This window comes from Aethalodelphis obliquidens, unplaced genomic scaffold (assembly GCF_003676395.1).
Source record: "Aethalodelphis obliquidens isolate GAN/ISIS:26980383/991018 unplaced genomic scaffold, ASM367639v1 scaffold8, whole genome shotgun sequence".
In the NCBI taxonomy this organism is placed as follows: domain Eukaryota; kingdom Metazoa; phylum Chordata; class Mammalia; order Artiodactyla; family Delphinidae; genus Aethalodelphis; species Aethalodelphis obliquidens.
In genome coordinates this window covers 11,880,588-11,894,729 of record NW_020837952.1, presented here as the reverse complement: position 1 = coordinate 11,894,729, position 14,142 = coordinate 11,880,588, and the positions used below count along the sequence as shown (strand labels likewise).

Below are 14,142 nucleotides of genomic sequence, written 5' to 3'. Positions count from 1 at the left end.
ATGATAATTCAAAATGTGCAGATGGACAATGCTATTTCTGTTGGTGACCAGGTCACAGATACTGCTAATACCGCTGTGCGGTGTTGCCTTACATTCTCAATGTGGGGAAATGACAAATTTCAGAGGTCTGTGGAGATAAAGATGGATTCATGTGAATTCTATCCACAGATGCCCTGAATTAAGAACATTTTCCTGGGGGTTCAGGTTTATTCCCAGTGGATATCCACTTCTACCGACTTCAGATTCTTTTCTGTGCCTGTGCCTTACTTATGTGGGCTCCTTCTTCTGCCACGTATGCCGCAAGTCCCAGGATACCATGTACCCATGCTTCTCCACGTGCCCAGCTCTTGTTACAGAATCTCACAACAGTGACTCATCGAAAGGTCACAAAGCCCATGTGACAGCTTTTCCAGGGCCTGTGCAGCATCCCGAGCCAGACCTCAAGGGCCCAGGCTTCTGCTGACCTCCTGCCCCACACCCTGCTGACCTCCTGCCCCACACCCTGCTGACCTCCTGCCCCACACCCTGCTGACCTCCTGCCCCACACCCTGGGCTGCACCTTTCAGCCTTTTTGGCAAGAGGGTTATGCTACCTCCAGGAGTCACTACTGTGACCCAGGCAGGAAGAAAGGGGGAAGAATAAAGGGGGAAAGACCAGGCCCATTGATTTGTCCTTTTTGTCAAGAAATCTGTAAGTTTCCTGGAAGTGTCCACCCAGGACACTTCTTCTTGCAGCTCATTGGCCAGAGTTGAGGCTATGTGACCACACAGAGCTGCGAGGGAGTCTGGGGTGTATTTTTGGTGGATATGTTGCTGTCCCAAACAGAATCAGTAGTGAGGAGGAAGGAGGATAGAGCCTGGATGAGCATCTACCAGAATCAGCCCCATCACCTGAGCCTCCTGGTGCTTCCCTCCCCTGGGCTGCCATATCACCTCTCAGTCCATCCAAATTCTACTTGTCCTGTCTTCAAGGTCCACCTCTCCCCCACTTCCCCAGCCCACGCTGGTCTGTCCTTCTTAAAGCTTGAACTTGCAGGATTAGCAGAGGCATCAGAGTCTTGTAAAGAAGTTCCCTCACCCCCGCCACTTTGGTGAAGAGCTGAAGCCCAGAAAATAACTTACCTGAGATCATATTGTAATGGTAATGATAGCAGCACCCCCAACGCCGCACACGCACACACACACACACACACACACGCACGCGCGCATGCACATGCATACGCGCATACATACACGCACACATACACACAGCAATGCGCACGCAGCACGCACGCACACATGCGCACACAGCAGTGCACACGCAGCACACACGCATACACACACACGTGTGCATGCACGTCCAGTTGCTCCAAATGTGTTATTTAGCTGCTGACTAGGCATAAGCTTCCAGTAGCACTTAAGCTTCCCAGTACCTCTGCCATAAGGTAGCTATCACCTACCTTTTAGTTGCTAGGAAACCATGGCACAGAGGTGTTAAGCAACAGGGACGTCCAGCTCTAGAGTGACCCAGACAGGGTCCAGGGCCTGGACTGCCTTCCTCTCCTTGCTCTGTCTCCCAATCAGCTGATTGGTATTGAAGATGCCATTTGAGTCCAGATCTTCTAATCCTTTGGTCATTGTTTTTTCCACTTAACTTTCCTCTGAGATAATGTGCTTGTTCCTTCTCTTTATGGTGCTTTTAGTCATTCGTAAGTGTTTCTTCCTGCCTGGATTTGAGTGTCTTATTAGGGTGGTAGTTACCTCCTAACTGACATCCTCACTTTCACCCTTTATTCCGTCCTAATCCTCGCAGCGTAGCTTGAATGACCTTTTTTTTTTTTAATCTTTATTGGAGTATAATTGCTTCACAATATTGTGTTAGCTTCTGTTGTGCAACAAAGTGAATCAGCCATATGCATACATATATCCCCATATCCCCTCCCTCTTGTGTTTCCCTCCCACCCTCCCTATCCCACCCCTCTAGCTGGTCACAAAGCACCGAGCTGATCTCCCTGTGCTATGCAGCTGCTTCCCACTAGCTATTTTGCATTTGGTAGTGTATATATGTCCATGCCACTCTCTCACTTCGTCCCAGCTCACCCTTCCCCCTCCCTGTGTCCTCAAGTCCATTCTCTATGCCTGCGTCTTTATTGCTCTCCTGCCCCTAGCTTCTTCAGAACCTTTTTTTTTTTTTTTTAAGATTCCATATATAACTGTTAGCATACGGTATTTGTTTTCCTGTTTCTGACTTAACTTCACTCTGTATGACAGACTCTAGGTCCATCCACCTCACTACAAATAACTCAATTTCCTTTCCTTTTATGGTTGAGCAATATTCCATTGTATATATGTGTCACATCTTCTTTATCCATTCATCTGATGATGGACACTTAGGTTGCTTCCATGTCCTGGCTATTGTAAATAGAGCTGCAAGGACCATTGTGGTACACGGCTCTTTTTTTTTTTTTTTTTTTTGCGGTACGCGGGCCTCTCCCATTGTGGAGCACAGGCTCCAGACGCGCAGGCTCAGCGACCATGGCTTACAGGCCCAGCTGCTCCGCAGCATGTGGGATCTTCCCGGACTGGGTCACGAACCCGTGTTCCCTGCATTGGCAGGCAGACTCTCAACCACTGCGCCACCAGGGAAGCCCGGTACATGACTCTTTTTGAATTATGATTTTCTCAGGGTATATGCCCAGTAGTGGGATATGGTATTTCTATTTTTAGTTTTTTAAGGAACCTCCATACTCTTCTCTGTAGTGGTTGTATCAATTTACATTCCCACCAGCAGTGCAGGAGGGTTCCCTTTTCAGCACACCCTTTCCAGCATTTATTGTTTATACATTTTTTCATAATGGCCATTCTGACCATTTTCATTGTAGTTTTGATTTGCATTTCTCTGATAATTAGTGATGTTGAGCATCTTTTCATATGCCTTTGGCCATCTGTATGTCTTCTCTGGTGAAATGTCTATTTAGGTCTTCTGCCCATTTTTTAATTGAATTGTTTGTTTTTTTGGTATTGAGCTCCATGAGCTGTTTATATATTTTGGAGATTAACCCTTTCTCCATTGTTTAATTTGCAAATATTTTCTCCCATCCTGAGGGTTGTCTTTTCATCTTGTTAATGGTTTCCTTTGCTGTGCAAAAGCTTTAAAGTTAATTAGGTCCCATTTGTTTATTTTTGTTTTTATTTCCATTACTCTAGGAGATGGGTCAGAAAAGATCTTGCTGTGGTTTATGTCAAAGAGTGTTTTTCCTGTGTTTTCCTCTACGAGTTTTAGTGTCCTGTCTTATATTTAGGTCTTTAATCCATTTTGAGTTTATATTTGTGTATGGTGTTGGGTAGTGTTCTAATTTCATTCTTTTACATGTAGCTGTTCAGTTTTCCCAGCACCATTTATTGAAGAGGCTGTCTTTCTCCATTGTATGTTCCTTCTTCTGTTGTCATAAATTAGGTGACCATATGTGCGTGGGTTTATCTCTGGGCTTTCTATCCCGTACCATTGATTTATATTTATGTTTTTGTGCCACTACCATAGTGTCTTGATTACTGTAGCTTTGTAATACAGTTTGAAGTTGGGGAGCCTGATTTGTCCAGGTCCATTTTTCTTTCTCAAGATTGCTTTGGCTATTTGAGGTCTTTTGTGTTTCCATATGAATTGTAAACTTTTTGTTCTAATTCTGTGAAAAATGCCATTGGTAGTTTGATAGGGATTGCGTTGAATCTGTAGATTGCTTTGGGTAGTATAGTCATTTTCACCATATTGATTCTTCACCATATTGATTGGTATATTTCTCCATCTGCGTCACCTTTGATTTCTCTCATCAGTGTTTTATAGTTTTCTGAGTACAGGTCTTTCGCCTCCTTAGATAGGCTTATTCCTAGGTATTTTATTCTTTTTGTTGCGATGGCAAATGGGATTGTTTCCTTAATTTCTCTTTCTCATTTTTCCTTGTTAGTGTAGAGGAATGCCAGAGATTTCTGTGCATTACTTTTGTATCCTGCAATCTTACCAAATTCATTGATTAGTTCTAGTAGTTTTTTGGTGGCATCTTTAGGATTTTCTGTGTATAGTATCATGTCGTCTGCACACACTGACAGTTTTACTTCTTCTGTTCCAATTTGTATTCCTTTTATTTCTTTTTCTTCTCTGATTGCTGTGGCTAGGACTTCCAAAACTATGTTGAATAAGAGTGACGAGAGTGGGCATCCTTGTCTTGTTCCTGATCTTAGTGGAAATGCTTTGTTTTTCACCATTGAGAATGATGCTTGTTGTGGGTTTGTCATATATGGCCTTTATTATGTTGAGGTAGGTTCCCTCTAAGCCCACTTTCTGGAGAGTTTTTATCATAAGTGGGTGTTGAATTTTGTCAGAAGCTTTTTCTGCATCTCTTGAGATGATCATATGGTTTTTATTCCTTAATTTGTTAATGTGGTGTATCACATTGATTGATTTGTGTATATTGAAGAATCTTTGCATCCCTGGGATAAATCCGACTTGATCATGGTGTATGATCCTTTTAATATGTTGTTGGATTCTGTTTGCTAGTATTTTATTCAGGATTTTGGCATCTATGTTCATAAGTGATATTGGTCTATAATTTTCTTTTTTTGGTGATATCTTTGTCTGGTTTTGGTATCAGGGTGGTGGTGGCTTCGTAGAATGAATTTGGGAGTGTTCTTCCCTCTGCAGGTTTTTGGAAGAGTTTGAGAAGAATTGGTGTTAGCTCTTCTCTAAATGTTTGTTAGAATTCGCCTGTGAAGCCATCTGGTCCTGGAGTTTTGTTTGTTGGAAGATTTTTACTTACCGTTTCAATTTCATTACTTGTGATAGGTCTGTTTATATTTTCTAATTCTTCCTAGTTCTGTCTTGGAAAATTGTACCTTTCAAAGAATTTGTCCATTTGTTCGTGGTTGTCAATTTTATTGGCATATAGTTGTTTGTAGTAGTCTCTTATAATCCTTTGTATTTCTGTGGTGTCAGTTGTGATTTCTCCGTTTTCATTTCTAATTTTATTGGTTTATGTCCTCTCCCTTTTTTTCTTGATGAATCTGGATAAGAGTTTGTCAATTTTATTTTCTCAAAGAACTAGATTTTAGTATTATTGATCTTTGCTATTGTTTTCTTCATTTCTATTTCATTTATTTCTTCTCTGATCTTTATGATTTCTTTCCTTCTAACTTTGGGTTTTCTTTGTTCTCTTTCTCTAGTTGCTTTAGGTGTAGTGTTAGATTGTTTATTTGAGATTTTTCTTGTTTCTTGAGGTGAGATTGAATTGCTATAGCTTCCATCTTAAAACTGCTTTTGCTGCATCCCATAGGTTTTAGGTCATTGAGTTTTCGTTGTCATTTGTTTCTATGTATTTTTTTATTTCTTCTTTGATTTCTTCAGTGATCTCTTGGTTATTTAGTAGTGCACTGTTTAGGCTCCATGTATTTGTGGTTTTTACAGTTTTTTTCCTATAATTGTTTTCCAGTCTCATAGCGTTGTGGTCAGAAAAGATGCTGGATATGATTTCAATTTTCTTAAATTTTCTGAGGCTTGATTTGTGACCCAAGATGTGATCCATCCTGGAGAATGTTCCATGTGCACTTGAGAAGAAAGTGTACTCTGCCACTTTTGGGTGGAATGTTCTATAAATATCAGTTAAATCTATCTGGTCTATTGTGTCATTTAAAGCTTGTGTTTCCTTGTTTGTTTTCTGTTTGGATGATCTGTCCATTGGTGTAAGTGGGGTATTAATGTCCCCTACTATTACTGTGTTACTGTTGATTCCCCATTTCATGGTTGTTAGCATTTGCCTTATGTATTGAGGTGCTCCTATGTTAGGTGTATAAACATTTATAATTGTTATATCTTTTTCTTGGATTGATCCCTTGATCACTGTGTAGTGTCCTTCCTTATCTCTTGTTAACAGTCTTTATTTTAAAGTCTATTTTATCTGATACAGGTATTGGTACTCCAGCTTTCTTTTGATTTCCATTTGCATGGAATATCTTTTTCCATCCCTTCACTTTTTTCAGTCTGTATGTGTCCCTAGGTCTGAAGTGGGTTTCTTGTAGACGGCATATATATGGGTCTTGTTTTTTTGTCCATTCAGCCAGTCTGTGTTTTTTGGTTGGGGCATTTAATCCATTTACATTCAAGGTTATTATCGATATGTATGTTCATATTACCGTTTTCTTAATTGTTTTGCGTTTGTGTTTGTGGGTCTTTTTCTTCTCTTGTGTTTCCTACCTAGAGAAGTTTCTTTAGCAGTTATTGTAAATCTGGTTTGGTGGTGCTGAATTTTCTTAGCTTTTGCTTGTCTGAAAAGCTTTTGAGTTCTCCATCAAATCTGAATGAGATCCTTGCTGGGCAGAGTAATCTTGGGTGTAGGTTTTTCTGTTTCATCACTTTAAGTATATCCTGCCACTCCCTTCTGGCCTGCAGAGTTTCTTCTGAAAAATCAGCTTATAACCTTATGGGGATTCCTTTGTATGTTATTTTTTGTTTTTCCCTTGCTGCTTTAAATATTTCTTCTTTGAACTTAATTTTTGTTAGTTTGATTAATATGTGTCTTGGTGTGTTTTATCCTGTATGGGACTGTCTGTGCTCCCTGGACTTGGGTGACTATTTCTTTTGCCATGTTAGGGAAGTTTTCCACTGTAATCTGTTCAAATATTTTCTCAGACCCTTTCTTTTTCTTTTTCTTTTTTTTAAATTTACATTAAAAATTTTCTATACAGCAGGTTCTCCGACACTTTCTTTTTCTCTTCTTCTTCTGGGACCCCTATAATTCGAATGTTGGTGCATTTAGTGTTGTCCCAGAGGTCTCTGAGATTGTCTTCAATTCTTTTCATTCTTTTTCCCTTATAACTGCTCCTCAGCAGTTATTTCCACCATTTTGTCTGCCAGGTCACTTATTCGTTCTTCTGCCCCAGTTATTCTGTTATTGATTCCTTCTAGTATGTTTTTCATTTCAGTTATTGTGTGGTTCATCCCTGTTTATTTGTTCTTTAGTTCTTCTAGATCTTTGTTAAACATTTCTTGTATTTTCTCAATCCGTGCCTCCATTCTATTTCCAAGATTCTGGGTCATCTTTACTATCATTACTCTGAATTCTTTTTCAGGTAGATTGCGTATTTCCTCTTCATTTATTTGGTCTTATAGGTTTTTACCTTGCTCCTTCAACTGTGACATATTTTTTTGCTGTCCTTTTTTTTTTTTTTTTTACGTTTTTTAATGAGTGGGATTGTGTCCCTATCTTACTGGTTGTTGGGCCTGAGGCTTCCAATACTGGAGTTTGTAGGCTATTGGTTAGAACTGGGTCTTGGTGCTGAGATGAGGACCTCTGGGAGACCTCACTCCGATGAATATTCCCTGGGGTCTGTTAGTCCAGTGGTTCAGACTTAGAGCTCCCACCGCAGGAGCTTTGGCCCAACCCCCGGCTCATGAACCAAGATGCCGCCAGCTGCACAGGGTGGAAAAAAAGAAAAAAAAAAGGAGAACAATAGCAAAGTAAAAAATAAAGTTAGATGAAGAAACTAACAGATATGTTAGAAAAAATATAAAAATAAAAATGTAGATGAAATAACAACCGGAAGGTAAAACAGAACCACAGCAGTAAAAAAGAGGAGGAGAAAAAAAAAATGAGGTGGAAAAGGCCTTGGCTGTGGAGGGCGGGGCCTAAGCAAGGGAGAGATTTGGGTGGTGGGCGGGGCCTATGCTTAGGACCCACAGGACTGGAAAAGGCCCTGGGAACTGTGGGGGGTGGGGCTTAGCCTCAACAGAAGGGGCCCAGGCTTGCCTCCTGCCTCTGGTCTCAGAGGGCAGGGGACCTCACGTGGGAGCCCAGCAGGCTTCCTGGGCTCAAGTGGGTGGGGCAAATGCCCTCGTCTCCTGCTCCTCCGGTCCCAGAGATCCCCTCCCACCTACCTCTCCTGGTCTTCCTGGCCTCCCTCTTATGCCCCCAGGGCCTATGCGGCCTGGAGGGGGCTTTGGAGGGCGGGGGACCAGCCTAGGAGCTCAGCAGGCTCCCTGGGCCCAAGTGGGTGGGGCTAACGTCCTCTGCTCCTCTCCTGCTCCTTGGGTCCCAGAGGGCCCCTCCACCTGCCTCTCCTGTTCTCTCCCGGCCTCTCTGCTATGCCCCCAGGACCAACCCGGTCCAGAGGGGACTTCTGAGGGCACACGACCCGGCCTGAGAGCTGGGCAGACTTCCCCAGCCAGTTGGGCAGGGGAAACGCTGGGCGCGCTCCACCCTGATCCAAGCCCCTGAGGGTCCCTCCAGGCACGGGAGGGCTCCCAGAACCCCTCCCCGCTCTCAGACACACCTCAGGGGCACCGGTCCTGTCCAGCCTCCACATCTCCTCCCCCTTCAGTCCCCCCATGTCCTACCGGTTCGATTGGGGGTTCTTCCCATCTCCTTGGGCATCGGGGTTCCCCACCAGCGTCTGGCAGTTGTGGGGTGACGTGAACTCTGCGTCTTCCCACCGCCATCTTCTCACCTTTAGCTTGAATGATCTTTTAAAAATACAAATAAAAATGATTTAAAAATACAAATCTTTTAAAAATACAAATCAATTTTCTAACTCCCACTTCAATCCATGGCTTTCTGTTACTCTTAAGCTAAAGCCAAGATCCTTCATAAGTCTTGGAAGGACTGAGTGGTCCAACTACTACCTCCTTCTCCAGTCTCATGTCATCTCCCTCCTTTCCTGCCTCTGTCCCCTATTCAGCCACATGGCCATGGTCCAGTCTCCTCTTGACCATCACACACCTTCTACCACGGAGCCTTTGCACCTGCTGTTGCTGCTGCCTGGTGTTCCCTCCTTTCCCCTCTTTATCTTGTGAATTTCCAGTGGTCCTCAGCCTGGTCCTCATGTGCTCAGGAAGCCTCCAATATGCCCCTTTGCAGGCTGGCCTCACAGCACTTTGTCCCCTCACCAGAATTATGATCTTACATTTAGTTGTGTGATTATTTGATCAGTGTCTGTCTCCTCCACTGGATTCTTAAAATCAGACCCTGTCTCTGTATCTTTCATCTAGTCTTTCATCCCCACTGCCTACTTTTGTGCCTGTCACAGAAAGAGTGCTCAGTAAATATTTGTTGACAAAAACCAAAAAAAAGTCTATTTTATCTCTAAGCATCTAACACAGAATCGAGTAAAAACAGAGTTTTAAAGGGCATAAATAGAGTAATGGCATATGTCACCCTAAGTACACAGTATCTTCCAGCATCATTCTAAGATGGACCAAAATGGTGGTTACCAGGGACTGGAGGGTGGGGGGGATAAGGAGAAATGTTGGGTAAAAGGACAAACTTGCAAGGAGTAGTAAAAAAGTCCTAGAGATATAATGCACAGTACAGTGAACATAACATAGACAACAATATTGTATTATAATAATCAAACTTGATAGGAGATTAGATCTTAATTATTCTAACCACAAAAAACCACAATTATAGAGATGCTAGCTATTGCTATGACGACAACTATATCACAATATATAAATGTATCAAATAAGCATGTTGTACACCTTAAATTTATACAATGTTATAGGTCAAATACTTTCAATTAAAAAAGTAAGATAGACCAAAAGAACTTTATATAATGGCTTCAACTAAAAAAAAAGAATTCAACATTTATTGCTGCAGGCTAGATAAGCCTACTTGTCAGTAGTGGATGTTATATGCACCTTACCTATTTAATCTCAGTATTTAATATCTTATCCCTCTAGCTACACCATAATTGAGCTGTTTTTTTCCCCCCCTATAGTTACTAACATGTTAGGCATATGTGATTCAAACATGGTTTTTAAAAGTGTTCATCTTGAAATAGTCTCAGAATCAACCAGCAGGTACAAGATCTGTGGTAGATGAGGGAACATGGGCTGCACGTAGCTTTAGGGTAGGAAGAGGAAGCCAAGATGCTGAGTGACAGCTGGAAAACTGAGGGGAGTAGGAAACATGAAGAGGAGATTTGAATTGACTGCATCTTGTGAAGGGTGGACTAGACTGGGTGTTCAAGGGATAAACATGTTCTACAAATTCAGGATGTAGACATAAGCAGATGGGGCAATTATCTGAGAATGTAAAAGCCCTATGAGACGAAAATGGGTCTATTTATCTCCCCTTGAAGAATCTGTAAAAAAGACCTAACTTCTTCCAGAGACTCCAGGTCAAACCTGCTTGGGGGTTGCAGCAGAAGGGAGGTGAGGGGTTAGCTGTTAAAACTGTAAAGACCTACCTGCTTGCATGGAGTTTTACCTCTCACTTCTGCACATCAAATTAAAGTAGATCTCACCCCAACTGAGGGGGTGGTGACTTGGACTCCTGCCCTGGGTGGACAGGCAGGGACCACTTTCTCCCTGGGGTGGTGGTAACATCAGCGATGAATCTGGGGACCCTTCCCTAAGTGTTTTGCTCGGTTTTGACGCCGTTGTTTGCAGACAGACAACCAGATGGACGCGCTGACCCCTGGAGGTGTCACGCCCTCACCCTGGGGCAGTGGCCACTGCGTTTCTCACTCTTCCTTGTCGCCCTCCTCCCGCAGGAATCAGAAGGCGTTTCCTGCCACTACTGGTCGCTGTTTGACGGTCACGCGGGGTCCGGGGCTGCTGTGGTGGCATCCCGCCTGCTGCAGCACCACGTCACGGAGCAGCTGCAGGACATCGTGGAGATCCTGAAGAACTCGGCCGTGCTGCCGCCCACCTGCCTGGGCGAGGAGCCCGACCACACACCCGCGAACAGCCGGACTCTGACCCGCGCGGCCTCGCTCCGCGGAGGGGTGGGCGCCCCCGGCTCCCCCAGCACCCCGCCCACGCGCTTCTTCACCGAGAAGAAGATCCCGCACGAGTGCCTCGTCATCGGGGCTCTTGAAAGTGCATTCAAGGAAATGGTAGGTATCACTGAAGACTCTAGGGCAGCAGGGGCCTGGGTGGTCACTTAAGCCACATGCTTGTTTCTTAGAAAGTTCCCTGGAAGGGCATGTCTCTGACCTGTCCGCTTGCTGCATGGTCCCCTCTGTCTGCTCCTTTTACAGCAGGGCTTCCATTCTCAAAACAAGTGGGCAGCAAGAGAGTTCTAGCCTCCCGTGCCGGCAAAGGTGTAAAAGAAGATGGAAGCGGGATAGTGAGTATGGTGATAGGCTTATTAAATGGACGCGTATTGCTTCTCTTTCTGCCAGCTCTCAGGGGTGCCAGCTGGTAGGATTGAACTTAATTGAAACTGTGAGCTCGGTTGCCATCTGTTTTACACGTATGTACACGAATTCCAGGTGTTTGGGGAAATGGAGCTTTTAGTAAAGTGTTCAGAAGTACGCTTGCTGTACAGATCTAATCTGAGAACAGCTGTTTTCCCATGATTGGCAGTGTGGTCCCCACCGCTTAAAGCAAGTAGGAGCCAGTATCCAAGAATTCTTTGTTTTACTTGGGAACGTGGATTTGTTTGTACATTTAAATTTGAATATATCTGATCAGGGGATTCAGCCTCCCTCCTGAGAACACACTAAGCTGCCCTCCCGGTGTCCCCTGCTTGTCCCTCTGCCCGGTGAGAATGCACATAGAAGGTCTCTTCTGTGCCACCCCCTTGAGCTCGCTTATACTGAGGCAACTATTTGGGTTCCAAAGATTTTCTCTCCTGAGCAGCATCCTGCATGCAGATACAGTAGGAGATATGTAGAGATGTTATAAGGACTAGAGTAAGGTGAGTGGGCAGTAGTGTCCTTATAACCTGGAGATTAAAAAGTGATAACAAGCTCTTAGGTAGAGCAGGAGCAGCTAGAAGCATCTCTGCAGAATTGAATGTACACCCCGTGCACATTCCAGGATCTCACGATGTCAGGTTGAGTGCTAATGAGAGGAGAAAAGTAAATAGTATTAAACAGCATCATCTGATTTGTTTACAAGGCAGAGAATTGCTCATATACTCATGCCTCTAATTTGCAGTCTCTCCTCACTTTAGCTCATTTCTTCTTTGGTTCCAACGTTTCTCTCCTTGTCACATATTTACCCTTTTGAGTAGCAGGTGGTTTAAAACGCACCTCCATGTCAGGAGTATCTGGTAGCCTTCAATCCCAAGAAAAACACCAGGAGGCAAGAAAAGATTATTTAGGAAAAAAAGGAATCAAGGTTAGAAAAATGGACTCCTCCTTGGGCTTGGTATAAAAATCTCCCTCTATCATGGAGGCTCTGATGTGAATAGCTGTTTCTAAACATGGATTCTCAGAAAGCTAAATATTGAATTGAGGTAACAGTTTGACAGTGGACCTTCCCCCTAATGGGAGAAGAAGTCAGTTTACATGATAGAAGTGAAAAAAGCAGAAGAAATTTTGGCTTTTTTATTTCCTTCGGTAATTGCTAGTACTATGAGGTATCTTTTACTTCGCACTGCTGTATTCTCCACTTCGTCCACTAGAGGCCAATGTCACATTGAGTCAAGCCTCCACACCGATCTCAGACTGTTTCTGCCCATTAATGGTGCAGGGTTCCTAGCACCTACTGTACTTGAGAGGCTCATTCAGAAACATACTTATTAAAGAGCCCCATTCTTGTGTTTTAAATTTTTAATAACTTTTCACTAGCTGATTCATTACCAGAAATCTTTCTTGGACACTTGGTTGCCAGCGAAAAGATCACTTCGCTTTCCTGTGTAATTCATTCAATCCATAAATATTGGTTGAGAACTAACTCTAAGCCAGGGCTAGCTGGGAAAAAAGCATGGAAGAAATTAGGCAAAGACAGATATTAAACAGATAAAATGTAAATGGGAAGGGCCTCGAGAGAAGAAATGCAGAGTAGGTAGGAATCTGATAAAGAGATGAAGTAGGGTTCCCTGGAGAAGTAGTGCTGTCAGAGAGTAGGGAGAAAGCAGACAGAACGTGGGAGCTGGGAGAGTGCTCTGGGCAGAGACAACCGTTTGTGTGAAGACCCACATCACGGAGAGAACCCAGATGGGCCGAAGGCAGCGAGCTGACGTCCGCCATGGTTAGATGCAGATTTCAAGGGCAGGGATGCTGTAAGGGGACTTGGAGAGGCCATCTGTAACCAGCCTGTGGATGACTTGCTGTGCCGTAATATGGATTTTGGGCCTTAAGCCATTCTGTTCTTTTCTAATCCACCCCACCCTATAGCTTCTTCTTCACACTTAACGTTTTTCCCAGATTGTCTGTCTAGCCCCCAGCGTGCCTGCTACCTGGGCTTTGCACCATGTGCTTGGACTTATTAAGGGAGAATACTCATCATTCCTTGGTTCTCCTGGTTCTTGGCAGTGTGGCCCTACACCTCCTGCACGGCTGGGGACTGAGCCAGCTGATGCCTGTTGGCCCAGAATAGTTAATTAATACTGTCCCCCTTTACTCTCAAAAGTGTCCCTGCCTGGATGATGTCATATGTTTACCCTAATTATAGAGATGCTCTAGTTTTTTTCTTTGCTTCATCAGGGACTTCAGGAAAAATCTACTCCAGCGTCACAGAAAAGTGCCTGACTTAGCCATTAAATAGCTTGGGTTGAGCTTCAGAACTTACAACAGAGAAATTATACAGCATACTACGGAAGGCCATTGTCAACTCATAAAAAATACTTTTTCTTTCCACCCTTTCTCGCTATTAGGTTTTGAGAGTCAGCGTTTAAAGGTAAACTTTGGTTTGAAAAGCTCAACACACAGCTGATTTCCTTATTCTGTTGGCCTGACCTTGGTGGTTCCTACTTTAGACCTTTCCGAGGGGAGCAGGTTTGGAATCTCCCGGCCATTCTTAATTTTTTCCCTCACAACAGCCAGCTACTTTCGAACTTTCTAGGTGTTCTTTAGGTATTGCAGGTTTTATGCCATTCTGATCCCCTGTAATAGGAAAACTCAATATTGAATAAGATTCAGTCATTTCAGCTTTGTGGCTCTCTTGCTTTCTCCTGCACTTTCAGTCCCTAAAAATTCCCCATGCCTAGCATCTAAGCCTCAAATTTGCCACACTGATGACATATTTGCAGCTATCCCTCCTGAGATTCAGAATGTAACATAATATCTTTAAAGGCAAAGCTTGCCTTTCGTTTGGGGTTTTGCCTTATTTATGACAGTTTAGCAAAGTAGAATCAGAGGTCATTCCTCTCTCCCCACCTCCCACCAGTGCCCTTCTCAATTACTTATATATATATATATATATATATATATATATATATATATATAT

At 43.4% G+C, this 14,142-nt stretch overlaps 1 protein-coding gene across 2 annotated transcripts in view; it reads left to right on the top strand.

Annotated features, from left to right (window-relative positions):
- Window positions 1-14,142, top strand: part of PPM1H (protein phosphatase, Mg2+/Mn2+ dependent 1H) — a 262,221-nt gene that overhangs the window by 109,607 nt on the left and 138,472 nt on the right. For both annotated transcript variants that reach the window (XR_003432865.1, XM_027106890.1), the window contains exon 3: window positions 10,515-10,859. Coding sequence is in view for 1 of the 2 variants with exons in the window: in XM_027106890.1 (XP_026962691.1) it covers window positions 10,515-10,859 (345 nt within the window). In the remaining variant the exon portion in view is untranslated. The remainder of the gene's footprint in view (window positions 1-10,514; window positions 10,860-14,142) is intronic.